The sequence below is a fragment of the Myodes glareolus genome, chromosome 1 (genome assembly GCF_982192425.1).
Source record: "Myodes glareolus chromosome 1, mMyoGla1.1, whole genome shotgun sequence".
In the NCBI taxonomy this organism is placed as follows: Eukaryota; Metazoa; Chordata; class Mammalia; order Rodentia; family Cricetidae; genus Myodes; species Myodes glareolus.
The window spans coordinates 16,956,940-16,984,091 of NC_142026.1; the positions used below are offsets into that span (position 1 = coordinate 16,956,940).

The following is a 27,152-nucleotide window of genomic DNA, read 5'->3' on the forward strand; positions in this document are numbered from 1 at the left end:
TACAAATGAAATGCTACAGCAAGAGTTTCTCTGTGTAGTAGTCCTAGCTGTTCTGGAACCAGCTCTTGTAGACACCAGGCTGGCCTTGAACTCACAGAGCTCTGCCTGCCTAGGCCTCCCAGTGCTGGGATTAAAGGCCTGTTTCACCACTGCCCATCTTAGCTTGTTTTTTTAAAAAAATATTTATTTATTATGTATACAATATTCTGTCTGTGTGGATGTCTGCAGGCCAGAAGAGGGCACCAGACATCATTACAGGTGGTTGTGAGTCACCATGTGGTTGCCGGAAATGGAACTCAGGATCTTTGGAAGAGCAGGCAATGCTCTTAACCACTGAGCCATCTCTCCAGTCCTCTCTTAGCTTATTTTTCAGATCCACATGAGCACACATAATAACTACAGCCCTATAGAAACAGTTATGATCAGTTACTTACTAAACAACAGAATGAAAAGGAAAGCTGCTGTGTTACTGCAATAGTTACGGATAGATTTCTATATTTTAAATACTAATTAAAATAGTTAATAAAAAAATAAGTAATATTCATATACATACTTTATAATAAAATGAAACCCAAAGAGGAGTATAGCTTTAAGAAAATAAAAAACCATTAGCATGTTCATAAATTTTGATGAAGTAGTTTACCTTAGGAAGTTTAAGTAGAAAATTCAAAATGTGGAAAACACTATAATCATAAGGTGCTCAACACATTATTTATTATAATAAAAACTGAAGTTGTATGGGGAAGCATCACTGTAACCCCAGTACTTAGCAGAAAGGTCTGAATTCTAGGCTAACTTGACTACATAGCAAGACCCTGTCTCAAAAAACAAAATTCCAACACTTGGGAGGGACACATGATAGGATCAGGTCATTCTTGGTTACAAAGCTGGTTCCTGGTCAGTCTGAGCTAAAGGAGACTTCATTTAAAAAATAAAATTAAACAAAAAAACTTGTAAATAATATTTTTTTTCTTTTGTTACACTGTAGTGTATGCTGGCCTTGTCGCAGCCTTCCAAATCCTGAGATTACAGGCATAAGCCACTGTGTCCAGCTAATAGTCTTTAGCAGCAGAATAAAAACTCTCCTTAAGTAATAACCACCGCCTGGTTAGGTTATAACATTTTTAAGCACATGTGAAGGGGGAATGACAAAATAATACATTAATAGTTTCTAATAATAGTTGTGCGCTAAAAGAATAGAATCCCAAGTAGTATTTTTTGGGGGGAAAGCAATTATTTACGAAGAGAGAAGGATGTCAGACATTGTGGTGGCACACGCCTTTAATTCCAACACTCAAGAAGCAGAGGCAGAGGGATCTCTAAGTCTGAAGTCAGTCTGGGGTCTACAGAGTGAGTTCTAGGACAGCCAGGGCTACACAGAGAAACCCTGTTTTGAAAACTCAAGAAGAGAAAGAGAAAGAGAGAGAGAGAGCGCGAGCGAGCGCGCGAAGGAAATGATACCAATGTACCAATGTGTTCACTATTACAGAATCAACTGAATGGTCTTCACTAAATATAAAGATAGTAGTTACTTGGTAGAACTAAAGATGATTTAATATATTTATGCCTTTATATGAACATATATATTGTTATCTAGCAAGAACAATCAGGATGTATTTCTGTTTTATTTGAAATAAATGAAGAAGCTGGGCAGTGGTAGCACATGCCTTTAATTCCAGCACTTGGAGGCAAAGACAGGTGGATCTCTGTGAATTCGAGACCAGTCTGGTCTACAGAGTGAGTTCCAGGCCAGCCAAGGCTTCACAAAGAGATTGTCTTGAAAAAAACAAACAAACAAACAAAAAAGAAAGATAGAAATAAGAGATGAAGAACAAAAGATAGCTAAGAGAAAATGAAGGTGCCCTGGCAGCAGCTGAGGGCAGAACTGAAGCTGTACCACACTGAAGGAGTCTCTAAAGAGAAGGAGCAGAAGGGACACTGACAGGCTCACCTCAGCATTTCTTTTCAGTTCCTCGGCTTCAGCTTCTGTGTATTCCATATCAAAAATATCCTCATTTCCAGAGTCTTCATCTGAGCCCAGGGAATCCAGAAAAGGGTTGTTCAACTCTGAAGAACAGAAAGATGGGCCTGGTAAAAGTTCTTAAAATAGACATAAGATGACCGAGAAGATAAAATAGTAGAGCTAGCTATGAGGACGCACACCTGCAATGCTAACACCAGAGATGGAAGTACGAAGGTAGCTAGTCTGAGGACACTATGGACTACCAAACAAAACCTATCTCAGAAGACCCAAACCGAAACAAACCAAAAACCCAGTTTGAAGTACTCATTTCAACATCCCAAGACATAAATATTTTATTAACAGGGTTCCAATTAACTTAGGCACCTTAGGAAGTAACTGTATATGTAGGCATCTATGAAAGAAGTGTTCCTTGTTTTCTGTATGTCCATGTACATTCAGTTGAACATGCAAGTGTATGTCGGTAGAGGTAAACTTCTAGAGGTAAACTTCTAGGGTTGTTCCTTAGAAGCCTTCTACTCCCCCCCCTCAAAGACAGGGTTTCTCTGTAGCTCTGAAGCCTGTCCTGAACTAGCTCTTGTAGAAGAGGCCAGCCTTGAACTCACAGAGATTCACCTGCCTCTTCTTCTCCAGTGCTGGGATTAAAGGTGTTGCCACCACTGCCTGGCCTAAAAAAAAAAATAGCTTTTATATGCATGGATATTTTGTCTCTATGTATTTTCTGTGCACCACATGCATGCCTAGTGCCCTCAGACACAAGAAGGTGACGGATAGCCTGGAATTAGAGTTACACATGGTTGTAAACTGCCATGTGCGTACTGGTAATTGAACCTGGGTCTTCTGGAAGAATAGCAGTGTCCTTAACCATTTAGCCATTCCTCCAACCCCTCTACCTGGATTTTTAAGACTAGGTCTCTCACAGGCTCTGGTGAGACTGTACCTCCCTGGCGCTGTGATTACAAGTATACTTTACCTAGCTTACCAGAGGCTGCTGAGGGAAAAAACAGGCGCCAACAGTTTTACCCAGCTGTGAACTGAAACTATAGTAACAACTGACATGGCAAGCCATGCCAATGGGTGCAATAGTGGCATGAATGGTAAGGTGGCATCTGCTTTTTAACTGGTTTAAGACCTAGGAAACTCACACTAGGTACCATAAATCTGACCAAGAACCAATGGTTGGGGAGCTTATCTGCCCATGGGGTAAACTTACTACTATTATTTTGCTAAATGGACATAGTATCAAACTGTCCTCTAAATTTGTATGCTCTTTAGTTAGTGTAGCTATCAGTCCTCATCAGAGAACTTTCTGTGTGCAGTAGACAGTGGTTAACATAGAAACTAACAACCACTCAAAGAGTCTGTGGAGTGTTCAGCCACAAATTGGACATTGATAACATACCACCTGCTCCCAAGGCTCAGGGACCACCACAGAAAAAGGATGGAAAGCCTAAGAGTCAAAGGTCAGGAAGACTGGAGTGAAATAGTTATCTTTGGACATGTCAGGCTGCTCTACTTAGGAATTCACCATAGCTATGATTGTTTGCCCAAGATTAAGACAATCAACAATTTAGCATGGAGTGATGTGGTGGTTTAAATGAGAATGGACAGCCATACACAGGCTCATGTGTTTAAATACTTGGTCCCTAGTTGGTGAAACTGTATGGGAAGGATTAGGAGGTGTGGCCTTGTTGGAGGATTGTGTCACTAGAACTTGGTTTTGAGGTGCCATTCTCAGTGTATTGCTTGCTCTCTGCCTCATGTTTGTGGATCAAGATGTGAGCTTTCAACTGGTCCTGCTGTCATGTCTTTGCTCCACCACCATGGATACCAACACTCCATAATGCTCAGCTGATGTGGGATTTCCCTCTGTATGCTGTGAATATCACTGGTTAATAAGTTGATTTGGGCCTATTGCAGCGCAAAACAGGGCAAGGCAGAGATTCCAAGAAGACAGAGGAGGAGAGAGTAGGTGGAATAAAAAAGAGAAGTCATGTAGTTGCTTTAAGAGATAGACATCCTGATGCCGGACAGATAGGCTACAACCATGTGGCGATGCACAGATTAATAGAAATGGACTAATTTAAGATGTAAGAGCTAGCTAGGAATATGCTAGTCATTGGCCAAGCAGTGTTGCAATTAATATAGTTTCTGTGTGATTATTTCGGGTCTGGGTGATTGGAAAACAAACAAGCGGCCTCTAGCTACACTCAGCCAAACTAAATGTTTTCTTTTATAAGTTGCTTTGGTGATGGTATTTTATCACAACCACAGAAAAGTAACTATCACAAGGGGAAGGGGCTTATGAGGCACCACTCCTAAAAGAGGATTTATGAAAAGTTTATCGCTTCTTGGGGAGGGAGAGTCAATTTTCTTTAAAAGTATGGTCTCTGGTATGTTGATCATATTCTAGCGAATGATCTTACACTCAGTAATATAAGGGTAGACATTTGGACTTGATTGGTTATATAGAAAAATATGAAGTTGGGGTGGGTGCTGTAGGGACATGGTAGATCTGAGAAGAATAAAGAGGAGGGTTGGAATATGAATAAGATACATTGTATGAATGCATAAAATTATCAAAGAATTACTAAGAATATCATATTAAACAAAACAAGCATGTATCACCACACCTTGCTTTTTAGGTGGGTGCTGGAGATTAAACTCAGGTTCTCAAGTTTGTATAGCAAGCAAGAGTTTTCTTTAAAGGTATCTTGGGACTGGAGAGATGGCCCAATCTTCAAGAGCACTTGCAGAGGACCCAGGTTCAGTTTCCAGCACCTACATGGCAACTCACAATAGTCAATAATTCTAGTTTTTCTGACCTCCACAGGTACACACATAGTGTGCGTACATACATGCACATACACACACATATATAAGCAAAACTTTCATACACACTTGAAGGTATCTAACCATAAGAAATAATGAACCGAAAAAAATAATACATAATTATATAGATAACCCAAGTTTACTTATCCCCCACAAAAGAGAGCAAACCTGGCAGGCATCTAACCTCAGCACTCAGGAGGCAGAAGCAGACAGAACTTTGTGAGTTCAAGGTCAAACTGTTCCTACAGTTTCAGGCCAGTCAGGGCTATATAATGGGATGCTATCTCTAAATAGTTCTTTGTTTATGACAAATTAAAAAATCATAGCTGAAAGATATTTAAGACAGGAACACCCAAGAATGGAAAAAAAATGGAAAAAGAAAACATACCATTTAGCCCAACTAAACAGTGACAGAATTTTAGACCTCTATTCTTTGAAGAGACTAAACAGTCTCTAGTTTAAGGGATGTGAAGCATGGATGAGGTCATTCATGACAGATGCTAGTTTGTGAACTGAATGATGTAAGTGACTCACACCTCCAGCTGTTACTATATTTAAGACTCTTGGAACTCTTTAGAACAAAGGTAAGAGATTTGAAATTCTTCAGGAACTTTAACACTCATGAGCACTCAAAGTTGCAGCAGTGGTTCACACCTGTAATTCCAGCATTTGGGATAGTGATGCAAGTTGATAACTGTGAGCTCAAGGCTAGTCTGATTTAGAGTGAGACTTAAAGTTGGTTTAAATTTGACCTATTCATATACTTACAGGTTCCAATCATCACTTTAGCTCCCTTGTTTTCATTATGAACAGTAATAATTAGTATATGAACAAGCTTTTAACAAGGACTATGCAGACCAAACACATCAGATACCAATCTAAAGCAAACAAGTCTACTCAGGAGAGAAACCATCAAGCCAATTAACTGTATGTATGGCCTCACAGTTCAGATAGTACTTCTGTGAAACAAGTGAAAATAAGGCATAAAAGAGCACAAAACATCTCTTGACAGTCAAACAGACATGACAGAAACAAAAACTCAGAAGTTTGGAGTTACACGAGGCTGGAGAGCTTCCTGACAGCACAGGAAATGATGAAAATACCCAGACGTAGAAGAGGTGAGGAATGGGCTAGCCCAGCTCCTGGATAACAAAAGGTTCAAAGACAGAAAAGAGAGTAGGCCACGGTGCTACTTGCCTGTAATTCCAGCATTTGGGACGGGGAGGCAGGAGGGTTAAGAATTTAAGGTTGGTCATGCTATATGATACCTTATCTCAATAAAGAAAACAGATAGGGAGGGGGCTAGAGAGATGGCTCAGTGGTTAAGAGCATTGCCTGCTCTTCCAAAGGTCCTGAGTTCCATTCCCGGCAACCACATGGTGGCTCACAACCATCTGTAATGAGGTCTGGTGCCCTCTTCAGGCCTGCAGACATCCACACAGACAGAATATTGTATACATAATATATAAATAAAAAAAAGAAAATAAAGATAGGGAGACTTTTAGGAAGAAGGTGGTAGCTGGGAGATCTCACAGAATCTGTACATGGTTAGAAGGCAGGCAGTCCAGATTGTGATAATGTAACCTGAGAGAGCCATCACTGCCACCAATGTATTATCTTTCTTTTCTTTTCTTTTCTTTTTTAACAGAAACAAGTTTTTATTTCCATGTTTCTTGGATTAAGTTGTCTGAATTGGTTGCTTTGAGAGGGTTAGTCAAAGAAACCAAATCCCATATCTTCATCTGATTCCCCTGACTCTTCCTTTAGTCTTCACTGGGGCTGCTGTTGCAGCAGCAGCAGCAGCAGCAGCAGCAGCAGCAGCAGCAGCAGCAGCAGCAGCAGCAGCGGTGGCAGTAGCCACAAATGCAGATGGATCAGCCAAGAAGGCTTTGACCTTTTCAGCAAGTGGGAAGGTGTACTCAGTCTCCACTGACAGAGCCAGAACCCGCTTGGACCCATTGATGATAGAGTGTGGCATTGGGGCAACAGTCGGGTAACCAATCTTCAGACAAACACTGGCAACATTCCGGACATCCTCTAGGAAGCGAGAGAGCAGAGCCTGCTCTGTGATGTCAAGCACTTCTGGGTTGTAAAAGCTGCCATTGTCAAACACCTGCTGGATGATTAGCCCAAAGGAGAAGGGGGAGATGTTCATGTTCAGCAGCGTGGCTTCACTGGCTCCCACTTTGTCTCCAGTTTTTATCAGCTGCACATCACTCAGAATTTCAAGGGTGCCCCTGGAGATTTTAGTGGTGATGCCTAAAGCCTGGGAAAAAAAGGTCTTCTCGGGCCACAGACCAGTGTTTTGGGACAGTAACCTCGCATGGGGTGATGGCACCAGCTGGCACCTTATTGGCCAGCAACATGTCCCTAATCTCAGTGAGGTTCTCCTTGGTGAACACAAAGCCCACATTCCCCCGGATATGAGGCAGCAGTTTCTCCAGAGCTGGGTTGTTCTCTGGGTGCCCCCAGATGGCCTTCCGCATCATGGTGTTCTTGCCCATCAGCACCACAGCCTTCCCTCGCATGGACATGCGGATCTGCCGCATCTGCTTGGAGCCCACACTGTCTGCTCCCACAATGAAGCATTTTGGATAATTATCCAAAAGTTGGATGATCTAAAGGAAGTAGTTGGACTTTCAGGTCCCCTGTCTTCCCTGGGCATCACGGCGGTGAGTCAGGGATTGCCACGCAGAGTTTAAAGATGATGTCACTCTAACGAGGACACCTGGCGAGAGTTATTTTTATTTTCTTGAGACAGGTTCTCATATAGGTCAGACTAGTCTCAAATTATCTATGGAACCGATGATTAACCCCCGTTTTGGATCTTCCTGGCTCCATCTCCCAAGGGCTGGGATTATAGGTGTGGATACCCATACCCAGCTTGTCCTGAAGAGAGAATGCCTGAGAAACCTAGCTTATTGTCTATGCCTTTATCCTAACTATAGTGTTGGCAAAATTTTTACTCTCTCTTCTGGATTCTGCTTTTCAGATCAGCCAGAACACTCACTTCATACTACCCAAGTGTTCTATTTCTAAGGACAGGAGGAAAACCAAAGGCATTTTAGAAATATAGCTGAAGAGCTAGTCAAATCTCCGTGAATGTCCAGTACTTGGCTCACATATTAATTCTGCTGTATGATTTGTGTATGTATCCGACTCTGTCATTCTGCACCTATTCCCGTGAGGTAGATCTCCCTCACCAACTCGAAGTAGGGTGGCAGGGCAGCAAGCTCCAGTCAGTCCAGTTTGCATCTCTCCTCCCCACCCCATGGTACTAGGATCACAAGCACTTGTGTGAGAAGGCCTGGATGTTTTTATTTAACTTGGTGCAGGGATTCAAACTTATGCTTATGCACCAAGTTGTTCTTACTCACGGAACTATTCTTGTTTGTCCCTCCACCCCCGTGTGTGAATCTTCTGCTACTGTGTCCTCATTCCTGGCTCTGCCAACTGACTTCCTGAGAATGAGCAGTTGGAAAATCAACTGGAAAATTGAAGCCATCTATTTTTGTAGAAATCTTAGAAATGGCACTATAAATCTTTAAGTATTTTGTGTTGCTGTTTTTAGATTAAAAATTATTCTGATACAGACAATAATAAAATAACTTAAAAATACGTATATACTTTTTTTTTACTTGTTATATGGGTATTTTGCCTGCATGTGTTTATGTATACTATGTGCATGCCTGGTCCCATGGAGGTGAGAAGGGGCATTATTTCCTGTGGAACTGGAGTAACAGATGGTTGTAAGATATTATATGGGTGCTGGGAATCAAACCTGGGATCTCTGAAGAGCAACTGTTTCTCTTAATCACTGAGTTATCTCTTGAGCCCCAGTTATAAAAATACACACACACACACTCATTTCATATTAGTATAATAGAAACATAGTATAATATATAACTGTATTTTATTATATACAATATATCATATGCATATTAATATATGACATGTAATAATATATATTGTATAATGTAAATATACAAAAATAAAGCTAAAGGAAGTATTACAACAGCGATTTTCTCTGAGAGAGAGAAAAGAGATACATATGTAACTTCCAAGATTCTTTCTCTATACCTGGGAAGTGTTCATATTTATTACTATATTAAAACAAAGAAACAAAGAAACTAAAACACTTTAGGGCTAGGGATATATAGCTCAGTTGACTGAGTGTTTAGCACACATAAGGCCTCACATGTGATCCCCACATTGCATAAACCAGTTAGTGTATACCTGTAACCTCACCATTCAGAAGGCAGAGGCTCAGGAGGAGTTCAATGCCATCCTTGGCTATGGAGAGAGTTCCAAAGCTTAGGCGAAATGAGATTTTGTCTAAAATCAATACAGTTAAAATGTCTTCTATGTATTAATATACTTTTCCATTTAAAAACGTAATTAAAATAATCTCCATACCTTGAAGACTTAACTCGGTAGCCCTTTTGAGGTCATCATCCTCTTTCTGTTCCCAAGCCTCCTAAAGAGAAAAGAATGAAACTAACGTATTTAAAGGGGTACTCCTTAGACACAACTGATTAAGGGAAAACAAAAGTCTCTGGGAGCATTTGCTTACCATGCTTTCTCTAGCTTTACAGAGATTTGAACTACAACCTATGAGGAAGGAAGGTGGAGTGGAAGCTTGTTTCTTTTTCAAAACTGGCCTCTTAAAAAACCAAACCAAACCAAACCCAAGAATTCATTCTAAGGAGTCTTAATAACTTTTGTTTGTTTTTCATTGCGAGGGATGGAACCGAAGACCGTGCATAATGCCATGCAAGTGCTTTACTGGTGATCTACATTTCCAGTCTCATGAAATTTTCATTAGCATGATTTGGATTATCTTATATCAGACAACCATGAAACCATTTTGCTTTAACGTGCAATCAACTACAGCATATAGCATGACCAATAATATTTTAATAATAAAAAATCTACTAGTTTAACTGTATAAGTCAAGTATCTTAGACGATACAACAGGTCAAATCAACTAATATAAAGAAGTAAAAATCGAGCCTGACAGTGGTGGCACCCGCCTTTAATCTCAGCACCTGGGAGGCAGAGGCAGAGGCAGGTGGATCTCTGTGGGTTCAAGGCCAGCCTGGTCTACACAGTGAGATCTAGGACAGCCTGGGCTGTTAAACAGAGAAACCCTGTCTCAACCAAACCAACCAAAAAACAAACAAACAAAAGTAAAAATTGGGGATTCAGAGGGATGGCTCAGTGGCTTAGAAAGTTAAGAGCACTTTCTGCTCTTGCAGAGACACAGCTTCAATTCCCAGCACCCACATGTTGGCTCACAACTATCTGTAATTTCCAATCACAGAGAACCTGATGCTTTCTGGCCTCTGTGGGCATTAGACAGTCACATGGTTCACATATACACGCAGACAAAATGTGCACTCACATAAAATAAAGTAAATCTTTAAAGTAAAAATTGAGAACTAGGGATATAACCTAGAGTAGTCAATGTTATGTCTGGTCCCCAGTACTACAACAAACACTTGTGTACAGACTTGCTATATATAATGAGCTGATAGATTTTGGATATTTCTGAGAAATTTGTTATCAAATAATATATAAAAGATATATTGTAAGAAAATAACCAAGCAAGTATACTGCCTTGATATATCTCATAAAATCATGCTGAGGGATGTGCTGACACCTTGCAGAATAAAGCTAACATGGAACAACCTTTAACATGTCATTTTGCTTTAAAATGCAATCAACTACAGCATATAGCATGACTAATAACATTTTAATAATAAAAAATCTACTAGTTTAACTGTTCATTCAAGTCTAAAGCAAGCCCAAACAGTTTTTCCTTTTCCCCCTCAATAACTAACTGCACATAAATACTCAGGAGCAATGCCCGACACACAATACATGCTTAACACATTAGTAACTGACTTGCTGTTTGAGAAGAACAGAGAAAGCAGTAACAGAGTGTCTTACTTGTTCTTGAAGGCTCTGAGCCAGTGCTTGCTGCAGTTCCTGCTCTTCTCTTTCACGCTCCATGTCATACTGCTGGAGCCAATCAACTTCTCCCTGAGAGCCTTCTGGAGTTTTGTTTTCTTTATTCTCGTCACAGTCTTTCGTTATCTCAGAAAAACTAGCAGGATCTAAAGAAGCAGAATATTATTTTGGGGGAAAAAAAAAACCAAAACACCTGAATTTTGGTGAACTCTAGTGACACGTACTGTTGAGAGAGTAATTTGCCCTGCTCTTGCCTAACACTTTAGGGTCTAAGGCCTAGAACTTGATAAGTAGCTGAGGATGACCTTGACCCTGACCTTCCACTTCCAACTCCTTGTGTGAATTACTGGTATGCACCATTATGCTTGGTTTTATGAGGTGCTGGGGATCAAACTCAGGGCTTTGTGCATGGTAGGCATGCCTGTTACTAAACAAGGAATACTCCCAGCCCTTGCTTACAACCTTTGGGGACCAAACATTCATCTTTTCACATCTATACTGGAATTTCTCAGATTCAGCTCCACTAATAATTTGACTGGGATACAAGTAAGGCCTTTGGGAAGGGGAAAATGGAGAGGGGTGTATGCTGTGAATTTTAGCAGGATCCCCAGACTCTACCAGGGATAGGAGAGCTTTAACTGAGTCACCTGACAGGAATTAAAGATCCCTCTCAATTATGGATATGGGAGTGCTGATGCCAGAAGTCTGTAGCTCTTTCTACTTGTTACCTTAGTTTTTGTCGTCCCCACCCCTTTCCAGCTGAGCAAACACAGAGTCTTGTGTTTGCTGCCACTGAGCTAAATCCTTAACCCCACTTCTCTCTACTTCTGACAACCAAAAATGTACAATATTTCAGGGCAGGGGAGAAAGACCCTGACTTAGAAGCACTGATCCACAGTAATAGTTCTGAAAACAAAGGATTAATATGAACAAGTGATATTTATTAAACAGTGACTAATAACAACAGGGGATACATAACTAAGAGGGATAAAGACCTCATAAGAACCTCATCAGATTTTGGTTTCTTGCTAAATTGAGGATGAACTAATTATTATTTTACTTGCATGTAAAATAAGTCAAGAGGCTCTGACTCTACAAATCTAGAAAACAATCTTGTGACATTCTGCTATGACTTCCATTTATAAACCTGAGGGCTTGCACTATTTAGAAGACACATATCAATAAAGGCTCTAGAACAACATTTTGTATAACAGACACTTATCTTGATGAAACCGACCTGGCTCAGCGATGGTTTTGGGTTTCTCAGCCTCCATAGCATCTGGATTTTCAGGCATTTCTTGAACATCATCTTCTGCAAATCCAGTGTCGGGGCTGCTGGTTGGCTTATCATCATCTTCACGGCAGAGCACGGGCAAAGCTTCTCTCCTACTTATCTCTAACACAGCTGCCAGCACCTCTTCCTCACTCATTCTGTCAAATCCTGAGTTCTCCAATTTTGAATCCTGAAGAAGAGAACTGCTTTTACAAGAAGCCAAAGTATCTATTAATATAGCTAATGTCTACCAATATGGATGTCAATTAATACAGCTAATGTTGAACACTATATTTAATATACCCCAGAGTTTAAAGTGGGAATTTGGAGGTTGGAAGATGGCTCAGCAGTCAGGAGCACATAATACTCTTGCAGCGGATCAAGTTCTGTTCTCAGTTCCCAAGCCTGGTTCTCTCTGGCTTTCAAGAGCAAATCCCCACTTCCCCCACACAATTAAAAAATATGAATGTGGAATTAAATTTGTGTGTTACCACACCTGGTTTATTTTGTGCTGGAGCTCACATTCACAGATTTTGCATGCTAGGCAAGCATTTTACCAACTGAGCCACAACTCCAAGCCGAACAGTGTTTCTTGATTATGACAGGTGCAAAGCATACCCTCTATAAAAATTTGGAAGATAAACACTGCTAAAGTACATTACTTAAAACAGTAAGTCAATGGGCATGATAGTGCATGCTTGTAACCCTAGTAGTTAGTAGGCAGAGGCAAGAAAACTGCTGTAAGTTCTAGGCTAGCCTAGGCTATAACATGAGATTCTGTCTTTAAAAAAAAAAAAAAGATTAGTCAGAGATAATAAGTCTTAAGAATTTTGGTTCAGATATATATCAAGTATACTATAAACATTTTGTTCATATTCAATTTTAAATGCTGGCTAGTCTTTTTTTTTTTTTTTTAAATTGAGGCAGAGTACAATTATACAGCCCTGACTTGCCTGGAACTTAGTATAGTGGACTTTCCTGGGCCTGGAACTAGGTTACCATGTGACCAGATTCACAGACATCCACCAGATTCTGTCTCCTGAGTACTGGGATTAAAGGCATACATCATCTAGCAATGTTGTCTAGTCTTAAATGAGAAAAATAAAGGTCACACAAGATTCTGTAAATAAAGATATATTTTCTGAGTAACTTTTATTCTAGGAGAATTTCCGACTTTATTTTCATATTTACGGGAAGCAACCACAAACTTCCTTCAGCTTTACTGTAAGATGGGACAACTCAGAACACAAGTAACTGCTATAGCTCTATAGAATGATGCAAACACCTGGAAAAGCTTACTTTTTTTGAAGTATTAATTATTGAGGATTGTAATAGATGCAGTTGTGTCTTCATCACTGTATTTAACAAATGAAATTACCCAGTTGCTCTGTTGATATAAAATACTTACTATGATTTCCTCCTATAAACAATAGCTATCCTATAATCAAAGAGAAGAAACTTAGAATGTGTAAGTAGTCCTGGTGTCATCCACCCTTGCATGAGGAACTAGGAATTGAAGCCAGAACCTCACACATGCTAGTCAAGTACTTCATCACTAGGCCAAATCCCCAGTAGCATTCACTTGTTTTTAAAACAAACTGCTTTTTTTGGAGACAGTGTCTTGCCATGTAGACCAGGCTGGCCTTGAACCTAGAATTCTGCCTCAGTCTTCTTTGTGCTGGGACAATAAACCTATACCATTCTGCTCAGACAAGACTGTTGGGTTTTGTTTTTTCTTTGTTTATCTAGAAAAAGCACTCTCTAAAACCAGTGTCTCAAACAGAGACATTAATTTTGAGATCTATGTTGTGAATTTCTTTAATTTGCTGAGGCATTTGTTTGGATAGCTAAACTAAACAGAATATTGTCAGATATTCTGATGAACCATTACTTACTTTTTCCACATCTTCCTGCTGCTGTTCATTGCCTGACATATCACAAAGCCTCTGGCTGAGGGCCACAGAGCGTTTCAGTTCATCCTCACTGTCAGAATCAAGGCATGAAGTGAAGGAGCTTTTGGATTTGAAGGTGAATTTCCTGTAATTATATATATACATAAATAAAGTCTATTTAATTTGCTTATTTTTGATGTATAAACACCAAAAAGTTTTTCCATTATGGGAAATTATTTAACAGAGGGAATATATGTATCAAAAGAAGTATACTTAAGCATTACTTTTAATGACCTCCTAAAAAGTCATGGTTTGAAAATACTTAGCTATTGTTTATTACCAGTAAACTTTGTGCCTTTTTTTAAATGACTAATTCAAAATGTAGTTTGTTTCTGTCTTTATAAAGCAATTACTCTATTGAGTCCATGAAGGTATAGCAAGCAATTAATCAGTTTGTGGTGGTGATGGTGGTGTTTTTTTGGAGACAGAGTCTTTCTACATAGCCCTGGCTGTCCTCGAACTCACAGAGATTAAAGTGCTGGGATTAAAGGCATGCATTACCATTTCCGGCTACAAATCACTATTTTTGACAAAAGTAAATAAGGGCTAATTTTTGACCTTTAAAATTCTATGCACTTTAAAACTGATAGCAACAATCCACTTGTTTTATTATTTCGAGGTCAGACTTCTGGCAACCTCTCTACCTTCCAGAAGGGACATTCCAAATTAAGGGGAAAAAAAAAAATCTGAGAAGGCAGTTCTAAATCCCAACACAGTAATAGGACATGATGTATTTTCAATATAGCAATTTCATGAGAGATGAGAGCTATGAAATGAGGGCGGATAATCACAAAGGGGGAGAAAAAGAAAGAACTAAAAGTTGTTTAATGTAAGGCAAATAATACTAATATTAAAAAACAGTGAAGCTGGCATGATACATTTATACAGGCAGCACTAGGGGGATTGAGGCAATAAAACTGCAGATTTGAGAGCAGACTGAATTATATAGCAAGATTTTACCTGAAAACAAAACACAAAACTACAAACAAGCAAAACCCAATGCAATACTGATACTTAGAATGTGGATTTACTTTCCTTCTGTACAAATATGTATGGATGTCTATGTGTCAGAATGCCACGTGTCTGGTATGCCACAGGTGTGTAAGTGCTGAGGCCTTGAGAAGAGAGTATCAGATCCTGGTTGTAAGCCAGTGGACATGGGTGTGGTGATCTGAATTTCAATGCTCTGGAAGAGCAACAAGTACTTTTAACCATTGAGCCATCTTTCCAGTCCCATAATGCAAATTTTAAATCATTAAGAAATATGCAACTGTATCAAAGTATATAAGAATAGCACAACATACTGAGCATGGTGACACATGTCTTTAATATCAGCACCTGGGAGGCAGACATGCGGAGCTGAGTTTGAGGCCAGCCTGGTCTACAGAGCGAGTTCCAGGACAGTCAAAGCTACAAAGAGAAACAACATCAAAAACCAAAATGAATAAATAGAGAACAGCATTAACACATTTTAGAAAAATTTCATCTAATATGGTTAAAATGTTAAGAGATAAATGCTTTAAAAGGCAAGCTTTAGCTGTATTAAAATTTATCTATATGAAACAATTTTATTGATACCAGATAAAGTGCTACCGCATTAAAGGAGGAAGTAGCAAAGATCAAAGAACAAGAACTTCCTTTGATGGATGTTAAAATAAATTCATAAGTAATAGTTAAAAAAAATGAAAATCTGAAAAATATAAGTGATTTAAATGTGAAAACTGTAAATAAGTAGGCATGGCATGAAGAGAGGATAGCATAGAAACAAAGATAAAGAAAAGATGGGGCTGAAGAGATGGCTCAGTGGCTAAGAGTATTTCCTGCTCTTCCAAAGGTTCTGAGTTCAAATCCCAGCAGCCGCATGGTGGTTCACAACCATCTGTAAAGAGATCTGATGCCATCTTCTGGCCTGCAGGCATACATGCAGACAGAATACTGAGAATACTGTATACATAATAAAAAAAAAATCTTAAAAAAAAAAAAAGAAAGAAAAGAGGCCAGAGACCAGTGTGAAGACTGAAGACACCTGAAAAGTGGATTGGATGCCAAGCCAGATATCAAGCCCATATACTTGAATAACTGCCTATAACAAGTTTATAAAGTTTCCAGGGTAACTTAAAAATCGCCAAATCAGTTCCCCACCAATGGTTTTGGGATCATCTCATATAGCCCAGCCTGGCCTCAAACTTGCTATTTATGAAGATGGATGGTCTTCAATTCCTGAGCCTCCTGCCTTTATCTCTCAGGTGCTGGGATTGACTAAAGATGTATGCCACCACACCCAGCTTTAATTAACTTTCTTGATTCCTAATTTTTGACTTCATGTGCATCAGGCAAACCTCAACTATTTTTTTTTTATCAGGTACATACTTTGTTAAAGGGGTGATACCTAGCTATGTTTAACCACAGTCAAATGTGACAAAGAATATTATAGAGGAATCAATGGTGCCTAGTTTAGAATTTAGCCTCTTTTAAATCTGATCTGCGTGTTGGGTTTTAAAGGCCCTAATCACCTTTTATTAGCCAACTTTCAAATTCTAATCCCATTAGACCCCAAAGAAAAAATGGCTATGTCAACGTACAATAATATACAATGAAATAATTTGTTTCTTGGAACCACTGTGATTTGTGCATATCCATGAGTAAGGACAATGTTTACAGAAGGCAGCTTCCTGTAGCAGTGAAAAAGGTTTGTCCTTAAATTCATCACTTGTTCACTTTCTAAGCAGTCAAGAAGATTCATATTGATACAACTCAGATTTCTAGTCAAGTTAATTATCTTGTTTTATTGCACTGAAAAATGACGGGAGAAAAAGAAAACAGTTGTTCCTAAATGTTGTCTTATGGATACTAAAATTCCAAACAAGCACTTAAAGAATAAAACTGTGCTTTTTTTTAAAAGGACTTTGGGACATCAAATTTGCTTCATGTTGCTCTCTTTGCATTTTGAAGTGAACTGACAACTAAGTCAATTTAAATGGTCTAATTTTAAAAGATGGGTCTAATCAGAAATTCTGGTGACCTCTTAGGAAGCACAATTTTAAAAAGTGAAAAAAAAAAAGAGAGCGAGTTTCCCTCCTTAAGCTTCTGGTCTTTAAAAATGTCAAGTATTTTGCAAAATAGCTGCATTCTAGTGCTTGTTTGTTTCTTGTTTCCTCTCAGAATTCTTCCTGTCAGTGTCAAGGAGACATGCAACAATAGGTGGGGTCCTGTGCCTATCTACGAGGAAGGGTATCTAGACAGGAGTTGTTTTATTTCTTTAAACCTTAGAGTCAATTCTTAAGTTTTAGGATGAAAATAATGCTATCAGCAAAGATCTTTTAAGAAATTTAAAAACAAAATAATCCTGGAACCTTTTTTGATTGCTAAAAAAAAAAAAAAAAAAAAAAAAAGCCCTAGATCATATCTAAGCCAGACTCAAGAACATTTCCAAGTATGAGTAATACTGAGCAACTGGCATGCAAAAAGAAATGATAAAGAAAAGGGGAGTGAGTAACTTTAGAGATTAGGGTGAGCCAAATCCTTAGACAAAATTTGGGTACATAAGAAATAGAACTCACTTTGAAGGTGTAGAAGGGCTGGTGATGCAGGAATTCACCATTTGAGAGGCTTTCAATGGTCTAGAACTATTAGAAAATTAGAGAATATGTAATATATACAATTGCATCATTAAAGGTAGATATTTAACTGGTAAAGTTAATTATTCTATACTGTAAATCTCTTATATCCTCTTGAAAAGCAATCAATAGTTTAAAATAACCATAAAATCCCAGAGGAAAAATTAATTATCTCTGGCTCTTCTTGATCTAATTGAAATAAACAGCTTTACAAAGAAGTCAAGTGGAACACATATGACAAGAACCTGGGGGAAAACTATCTCATTTATTTTTGAGCAATAAAATAATAATAGCTCTCCTAGATGGCAAGCACTGTATGTACTACCGTACTTAATGGTTACAACAATCTTATTTTCCCACAGAGAAGTCAAACTTTCCAAGGTTGTAAAGCCTAAAATTGCATTAAAATGTAGTCAGACAGCTGCACTTAAGGTCAGTGGTCACAAAGAAAAGAAATACAGTCGTCAGAGGCACTAACAGCTCTACCAGTAGAGGGCAGTTTACACCAAGTAAAAACATTCTCTTCAAATAAGAACAGAAAAAACAAACAACAAAAAAACAAAACAATTACATACACTAAAAACTCTCTGGGCACAGGCTTTGTTATAGTAAACCCATGAGGACATTAGTGCAAACTTACATGATGTACTTTATAAATCCAAAGATAAATATAGCTTATAAATTGTATCAATTAATTTTGGGAAATGTTTGTTTATTTTTTGTAACACTACTTTAAAAGCCAAGACACTATCCTTCCTTGTTCATTTTGGAGACAGAGTATTATTATTTAACCCAGGGTGGCCTCAAACATTCTACATAGCCTAAACTGTTCTTGAAGCATCCTTCTGCTTTAGACTGGAATTACAGGCATGTGTTACCATACCTGACAAGACTAGGGCCTTTTTATTACTAACAGTAAAATCAATCTCTTGGTAAAATTAAGAATTTGGACAGAATTTTCAAAAATTCGTTTCACTACTACAGCTTCAGGACTTTATGACTGTATGAAAAAGAACTGCAGCATAGGGCTCCACGTTAAACATGCACGGAGAAGAGAATGGCATTCAGGAGGCCAAAGGTTCCAGCATCCATGATGACAAAGCAAAATCTAAAGCCAAGAGGACTTCTTTTTCTCTGAAACATTTCTAGGAGTCTCTGCTGTTATTCACATTGGGCATAATGCCTACTTATAGAACGATCAGTCTTTCTGGGAGGGGAGCTCTAGTTTAATATCTGATTTCTCAAATCTGCATATCCCAAAGCACTGAGGTGTTTGTTAAGAACACTGATTCCCAAGCCCCATTCAGATCCTGAAGTAGAACATCTAGAGATGAACACAGAAATAAATACTTTAAGTGTCTAGATTACCACATTTCAGTTATATTTCCAAGTATGTCAATTGGTCTTTTATTTTATTTTTTTGCTGTTCTAAAAGAGTAGCAACACTCTTTCAAAAAAGTACTGTATTATAACAGGCATTTATTAAATCTGGAAGAATTTTGTGTAAGCATTTTTCTTTAATTACTTCTATCCGACAGAAGTTTAATACTAAAATTCTAAAATAATGCAGAATTTAAATCTCCTTTGATTATCTTTCCTGATAGTTGTTATCTAGTTTGGCCAATCTCTGAAATATTAAAACCCATTTCAAAAGTAAAGGTAAAAAGCATTGTCTCTTACATTGCCATGTGTGCACTCCATCCAAGAGTAAAAGGTGGCTTTGTATTTTCAGTGCAATGAGATGACAGGGTCAGATATCTTGGAATAATGACTTGCTGTCCTATCTTGTTGTTAAGTGAAAGAGCTACATTGAAGCTGTACCGTTTCAAATGAAGAATGAGGACCCTGGAAAACAAGAGAATGGCTCTGCTAATTCATATGGAACACAGGTACACTCAAGTCGAATCCGACTGAGAGATAGAGCTGGTCACGCTGGGTGGTGGTGACCACACCTTTACTCCTAGCACCTGTGAGGCAGAGGCAGGTGGTTCTCTATAAACTCAAGGCCAGCCTGGTCACACAAAGCTTTCCAAATTAGCTAAGGCTATATAACAAGAAACTGCTTCAAACATCCGCTCTCAACCCAAGCCCACACACTTAGCCAAACTAAACGTACTTTAAGAAATTTTTACTAAATATTTGCCATGTACAAAGGTGTGGATAGATATAAAAACCTTAGATCCAGTGATTAATGAAGTTTAGATAAAGTACATCTAATGTTTCTAGGAAACCCTCCCACCATAAACACACAATAGACCAAAGAACTAAATTTTTAGATGTGTCAATTGGGTTTTGGTTAACATTATTTATTCAAGTGTTATATATTTAAAATAGGTCATATATGATCATAAGGCAAAATGTCTATTAGACTGAATATTATATAGTAGCCCTTATGCATAATGGGACCAACATTATTTCAAGATTTTTCTTTTTGGGGTTGGGATTATTTTGTTGTTGTTTAGCACTTGTACACCAGGCCTTGAACTCAGAGACCCACCTGTCTCTGCACCCCAGTGCTGGGATTAAAGGCGTGCACCACTATCACCAGCCTTTTTCTTAAACTAACTTTTTTTCCATTTATTTTACATATCAATTAGTTTCTCCACCCTCCTCACCTCCCAGTCCTTGCTACTTCCCATCTAAGGCCTGCCCCCTCCACCCTTCTACTCCTTCACTGTCTTGGATAGAGCCTTAACAAGTAATCTTTAACTCTGGCTTGTCTGGAAGTTTCAATGCAAACCAGGCTGGCTTTGAACTCATAGTAACCCTCCTAGATTCCCAAGTGCTATGATTAAGACGTCAGCCAACTCTCTGGTATTTCAAGATTAATTATTTTTATTTAATCTAGAGCTAGAGTCTCTGGCAGTCCAGGCTGGCTACAAACTAAGGATGACCTTGAACTTTCAGTCCTCCAACCTCTACCTTCAAGTGTTAAGAGAGCTGGGATAGCAGACACTAGTCACAAAGACAGGTTTTGTGGGAACTGGGATTGAACCTAAAAGGTTTCCTGCACTTTGGGAAACCTTTCAAGCATTTTCTCAATGAAGCTAATTTTCTAGCCATTGAGATTATTCTTATTTTACTATACTTGTAATGGTTGCTCTGTCTCTTTAAGAGACAAGCCATGCCCACTCCCTCCCCCATCCCCTGAGGCAGGCTGATCTTCAGCTTCCAGCCTGAGCTCACACTCTTTTTTCCTCTTGGAAGGCAGCTTTGCTTCTGCCTCTTTCCCCACTTCTCCGCTTTCCCCCTTCTCTGTTTCTTTCTCCTCCCCCTCCTCCCCCTCCTCCCCTCTCTGTCTCTGTCTCTCTCTCTCTCTCTCTCCTCCCCCTTCCCCCTCCGTAACCTCCTGAATAAATATCCATAACCTCCTGAATAAATATTCAATCTCACTCTGCATGTCGTGTCTATCCATGTCTCTGTCTCCTGCATACCCATCATGTGTCTCCCTGCCTGGGACCAGCCATTGATCGGGGACTGGCCGCTCCCAGAGCCCACTGCCTGCTGCCACATGGCCCGCTGCCACCACTGCTTGGGCCACCGCTCTGGAACCAGCAGCCGTCTCTGCCTGGGACTGGCTGTTCCCAGGGTCCCGCTGTCTGCCGCCACATGGCCCACTACCACCATTTGGGACCTACAGCATTTTTGCTGCCTACTGCTGCTGGGGATCTTGCAGCATTTTTTTTAAAAAAAATCATAAAAATATTTATTTGCTTTGTATAAGAATGTGGGTCATGGTATCCATGCGGAAATCAGACTCTCTGTGAGCCACTTCTCTCCTACCAAGTGGGTCCTGGGGAACTGAACTCAAATCACTGGCTTGGCAGCAAGCACCTTTATCCTTTGAGCCATTTTACTGGACCTAATTGTCTTATTTTAGAAGCACTGTCTCTAGAGAAAACTAAGAGAAAAACCAGAAAACTTTACCCACTAACAAAAGCATTATGTAAATCATTTGCATGTTGACTCTTGTCTGAATCTAAAACGACGTTTAGTTCTTTTTTTTAAATATTTATTTTATTTTATTATGTATACAATATTCTGTCTATGTGTCTGCCTGCAGGCCAGAAGAGGGCATCAGATCTCATTTCAGATGGTTGTGAGCCACCATGTGGTTGCTGGGAATTGAACTCAGGACCTTTGGAAGAGCAGGCAATGCTCTTAACCTCTGAGCCATCTCGCCAGCCCCCATTTAGTTCTTCTTATTCCTTTTTGTTATTACTACTGTAAGCTGTCATCTAATTTCACCTAATTTCTGCCTGATAGATTAAATACATTTCATAGCTCATAAGAACTTCTAAATTTGAAACTAAAAAATTTTATCAGATTTAAGCTTCAGTTTTGGCAAAAAACTGTCTCGCCTTAGAAAACTCTGTGTGTTCATTCTGCACAGGCCTCTATCACAGAAGCCACAAACTCAAAAAACCACAAACTCAAAATATTTGCAAGCTGAAATTAATGATTATATTTCTCTTTATGTGGGATAGGACTCTAATTCTAGAACTCAGAAGGCTGAAGCAGAAGAATTACGAGTTCAAGGTCCATCTTAGTGACTTAGGAAAACACTACAAAAACTTAAAAAGTCTTCGGCTATAGCTCATAGGTAGAATATTTGTCTTACATGCATGAGACCCTGGGCTAGGCCTCCAACACCAAAAAGAATTTTTTTTTCAACTCGTGGCCTCCTAATTTACAATGTAAAAGGATATGATCCAGTTGAGGCAGAATAAAAAAGTAAGTCTTGATAAAGGTGTTAGGCCTTTCAATGATAAAGCAGAGGGCTGAGAAGTGGCCTGGTGGCATAGGCTTGACTGGCTTGTGAGAGGCCATGCTTTCAACTCCAGTACTAGAAAGATCCAAAATATAAAACAGATGTAGAATTAGACCTAGTGGTGCACAGCTGTAATCCCAGGATTTAGGAGATAAAAGCAAAAGATTACTGCAAATTGAAGGTCATCTTGGGCTACACAGTGAGTTCCAAAACATGCAGGGCAAAAGAAGACAGTGGCTTGGAGGACTAATAATTAGTGTTTAAGATTCAGAGGCATCTATTTCATATAACAAGTTTAGAACAAACTGACACTTAATACAAGTACACTACTAGAGGGAAATATATCTCTTTTACTTAGTATTTTATTTACACTATTTGAAATTTTTTAATTTTATATGCATGCATGTTTTCTCTACACGTTGTGTTCTGTGCACCACCGTGTGCCTGGTGCAGGAGGAATCAGTTGTTGATTCCCATGGGAGGCCTGCCCTTTTATGAATGGAGACAGGGGGAGAAGATGGGGGGAGGGGATCTGATGTGAGAGGAGGGGACAGGAGGAGAGGACGAAGGGGAAACTTTAAAAAACTTTAAAATGAAAAAAAAAAATAGATCTTCTGAGAATGGAGCTACAGACAGTTTTAAGTCACCATGTGGGCTGGGTACAGTGGCCCGTGTTTTTAATCCCAGGACTCAGAGGCAGGTAGATCTTTTAAGTTCAAGGGTATCCTGGTCTACATAGCGAGTCCCAGGACAGGAAGAGCTATGTAGAGAAACTCTATCTCAAAAAAACAAAAAAAACCAAAAAAACCCACAAAAGTGGGTGCTGGGAATTGAACCTAGACCATCTAGCAGAACACCCAGTACTCTGCTGAACCATCTCTCCAGAACCACCTCAGTATTTTCAACTTCATAAAGTTAGTGATTAATCTTTTGTCTTCAAATTTCTTCTTCCCTTATTGCCTCATAACATTAATAAATATAATCTTTTAAAAACACAAAAAAATGATAATACTGCTATGACTTGAAAAGTAATTTCTCTGAAAACTTATTTTCTAGAAAGGAATGGATTACAGAATGCAAAAGAACTTTTTCCTGGAGCCTAGATTCCAGAAAGGATACATTTACAGAAAATTTGAAGCTAATAAAAGAAACTAAAGCTCTCTGGTACAGGCAGAGCGCCACATAAATATTTAATGGTAACAATCATCTTGTGTGTGGTAGAGAGCTCTAATCCTGGGAAGCACTAACAGGTATCTTATAACCACATCATAATTTCTGCACCTAGCTTCATTTCATGTACAGCACTAACACAATGTAAATCAATTTTATCCAAGGCAGAAAATTCTTCTATGATTACAGGAAATCTAATAACTTTTTAAGATCCTTTGAAAAAGGAATTCGCAAAATGTAGGAAGTTGCTTCTCCTATGTCCATACTGTGTCTGCGGCACTTTTTTTTCCTGATGGATAAGAGAAGGAGACTATAGCAAAAACAAATGACATCCCTAATGCAAAAAATTCAAAATCAAATAGGCTCCCAAATCTGAAACTTAGAGAACTTAAATAATTCTATAGTGAGAAATTCTCTACCTATTTTATGTGAAAAGAGGCAGGCAAAAAGCAGGAACATGTCAGGCAGTGGCAGTGCACATCTTTAATACCAGGCAAGAGGCAGGAGGATCTGGTCAACAAAGTGAGTTCCAGGACAGTAGGCCTGTTACACAAGAGAAACCTTGTCTCAAAAAAACAAAACAAAAACAGCAGGGACACTGAAAATACTATATAAAATTTTCTTTAGACTATGCATAATGTACATATAAATGAACATTAGTGTTTAGACCTGCACACACTCCAACCCTGAATTTCATGATGCATATTACAAAATACAAAAAGTTTCTGGCGTGAGTATTCCAGAAGGGATCCTTAAGCTATACAACTGTTACAATATTATCAAAAGAAAACTTTAGAGCCAGTGTTACTAACTGCATCCTCTTTTATCATTTTCCAGAGACTCAAAGACTACTTTCCCTAAAGTATTCAAAATTCTCTTTTTATTCCTTCATATATATATATATATGTATATGGGTGTTTTGCCTGCATGTATATCTAGGCATTGATTCCCTAGAAACTGAAAGTTATAGATGATTGTAAGCCAACAAATGGGTGTTGGGAAATGAATCCAGGTCCTTTGCAAGAGTAAGTAGCTAAAGCTCCTAACTATTGAGCTGTCTCTCTAGTCCATCTTCCTTTTATACACAAGTTTTCAAGATCCTTATGAATTCATAATGTTAAGTTTGTCTGTTTGTTTATTGAGTTTAGGGATCAAATCTAGGGCTTTGTACATAGTAGGTAAACACTGTATACTCCCAAACTATATTCCCAGTGAATTAGAGATATACACTTCTAAAAAGGCAACAAATTTACCTGGGAAGTCTGTTAAATTTGTGTCGGACAAGAGCACACTTTCCACCACACTTTTCACAAGAATACTCAAGCTCTTCTGCCTATAAAGATAAAAGAGAAAAATAAGGATGAAGTTGAATTGGCATTAATCCACTAAATGCAAATAATCTTTAGTTTCACTAGTTCAGTGGGATGACAACTCTGAACCAGTTTTAAATGCTATGCGTGGAACCACAGAAATACAAAGTTAAGACCTAATCTTTAAAATACTTATTTATGATATCATGGCTCCTATTTTCAGAATTCCTAATTCCTTCTTTACCAAGGAAACATCTCAATTTATGATAGTAACTAGACTCTAATGAAGCAGATCTTAATTTTTCCCCATGGATACACAAGAATGGCTGCCAAGAGTATATCCAGATTTTAACAGTTGGCTATAGCAGGGATAAGATCACCTTCAGGTTAGGCGGAGTTCCTGGTCTGTTAGGTGTAACTCTACCCCTTTCTTACAATGGAACTCAATCTTCTGGTGACAGCCCACTAAGAACAACTGCTCTAAAAGGACCAAAGTTTGGGGTGGATATCATTACCTAGAGAAAACTGAAACAAGAAATCCTTAAAAGAGGGATAAAGACACACAAGAAAATCTTCAGTGTGAGATAATGACAGGAATAGTAGAGAATGAGTAAAACAACAGCAAGAGACAGAGCAGCCATCTGCTGAGGAAATTCAACAGTCACCATTTAAAGAACAGAATTTTTATTAAGCTACAGGAAGAAAACCCTGCCAATTTGCTACAACAAAAAAGGACCACCAATACAGATGAAGAAGAAATCTTAGCAAATTCCCACCAGTTCTAAGGTCACACTGACTATGCCCCCCGAGAAACTTTCTGAATCTCTCTCTCTCTCTCTCTCTCTCTCTCTCTCTCTCTCACACACACACACACACACACACACACCTGATTCTCCCTTCTTGTTCCTACTAGGACACACAACCTAAGAAAAGAGTATCTTTTCATTCCTCAGCTCTCATAACAACTCATATTGTATCTCCAAACTTAATTCATGTTGCCAAATTTGACAAAAGATCATTTCAAATGCTTTGCATTCATATTTGTTTACAAGTAAGAAACAGCTTGCGTGTGTGTATGTGTTTTGAGACTGGGTTTCTCTGCAGTTTTGGAGTCTGTCCTGGAACTTGCTCTGTAGACCAGGCTAGTCTCGAATTCACAAAGATCCTCCTGACTCTGCCTCCCAAATGCTGGGATTAAAGGCGTGTGCCACCAGTGCCCAACAAGAAACAGCCTTTTTAAGGTTCCTTAAAATAAGCAGCATTTAGCTAAACATTCAATCTATTTAGGAAGCCAGTTTTCTTCTTTAGCAGCTTTAACCAAGTTTATCATTATTTATAAATACTTTCATTAATTTTCTCTGCAAATAATTTAGTCAAACTCTGTCTTAAAGAAAACATCTATAAATATAAAACTGAGTTATATGAATATATCAAAGATATTACCCTAAAGAAAAGATCAAGAGAATCTTGAATTGAACGAGGAGGGAGAGGTTTTTTCCTCCGAGGAAGGTCAATGGAGAGATCATTAAACTGTTCTCTTTTGGGAATAATCTCTCCACACCTGTAAGGATGAGATGAGATTAGTGTAAAATTGGAACTATAAAAATACATACCTATAAATATGTACATATTTATATACATACAAATAAAAATCCATAGATAAAGAAAACTATAGTTCATACCTTCTTCCTCTATAGAGCTTAAGGTCCAATATACACGAATAGCATGAATCAATCTTTTTAAAAAAAGATTTATAAATTATATACAGTGTTCTACTTGCATGTATGCCTGCGTGCCAGAAGAGGGCACCAGATCTCATTATAGATGGTTGTGAGCTACCATGTGGTAGCTGGGAAATGAACTCAGGACCTCAAGAAGAGAGCAGCCAGTGCTCTTAATCTCAGAACCTTCTTTCTGGTTTCCACACTACAAAGTTAATAATTTTCTTCCATACAGAAGCACACCTCTGACTTCTACTAAAATGTCCTGTTTCGACCTCTAGATCCAGATTTAAACAGCTAGTGTGATCTGCTCTGGCCCATAAAGATTATCTCTTACAAAAAGTAATAATAGTAACTCAAGGGTAAGAGTAGTAGTCTTGATCATATAAGCAAAACTTTTACAGCTAGATAACGTCTCACCACACAGGAGTGACAGCTCAGAATCACCGTGGACTTTACATACTCAGAATACAGAATCATACAAAGGCGGAAGATCACCTTAGAATTCTGCCTGTGAGAGAATCTTAGTAAAATATATTCTTATAGCCTTTA

The 27,152-nt window shown here is 38.7% G+C and overlaps 1 protein-coding gene and 1 pseudogene across 9 annotated transcripts in view; both read right to left on the bottom strand.

Annotated features, from left to right (window-relative positions):
* Usp37 (ubiquitin specific peptidase 37) overlaps window positions 1–27,152 on the bottom strand; it is a 91,184-nt gene that overhangs the window by 8,947 nt on the left and 55,085 nt on the right. For 6 of the 9 annotated variants that reach the window (XM_048459010.3, XM_048459008.3, XM_048459013.3 and 3 more), the window contains 9 exons: window positions 26,323–26,440; window positions 24,823–24,902; window positions 19,309–19,473; window positions 17,572–17,637; window positions 13,955–14,096; window positions 12,024–12,249; window positions 10,766–10,932; window positions 9,230–9,290; window positions 1,952–2,067 (listed from right to left, as the gene is read on the bottom strand). In XM_048459010.3, coding sequence (XP_048314967.2) covers window positions 1,952–2,067; window positions 9,230–9,290; window positions 10,766–10,932; window positions 12,024–12,249; window positions 13,955–14,096; window positions 17,572–17,637; window positions 19,309–19,473; window positions 24,823–24,902; window positions 26,323–26,440 — 1,141 coding nt within the window. Of the gene's footprint in view, window positions 1–1,951; window positions 2,068–2,586; window positions 2,650–9,229; window positions 9,291–10,765; window positions 10,933–12,023; window positions 12,250–13,954; window positions 14,097–17,571; window positions 17,638–19,308; window positions 19,474–24,822; window positions 24,903–26,322; window positions 26,441–27,152 lie in introns of those variants that run through there. The other 3 variants (XM_085698234.2, XM_048459014.3, XM_048459015.3) reach the window with 3 other exon arrangements.
* Window positions 2,656–9,216, bottom strand: LOC146896166 (large ribosomal subunit protein uL10 pseudogene; annotated as a pseudogene).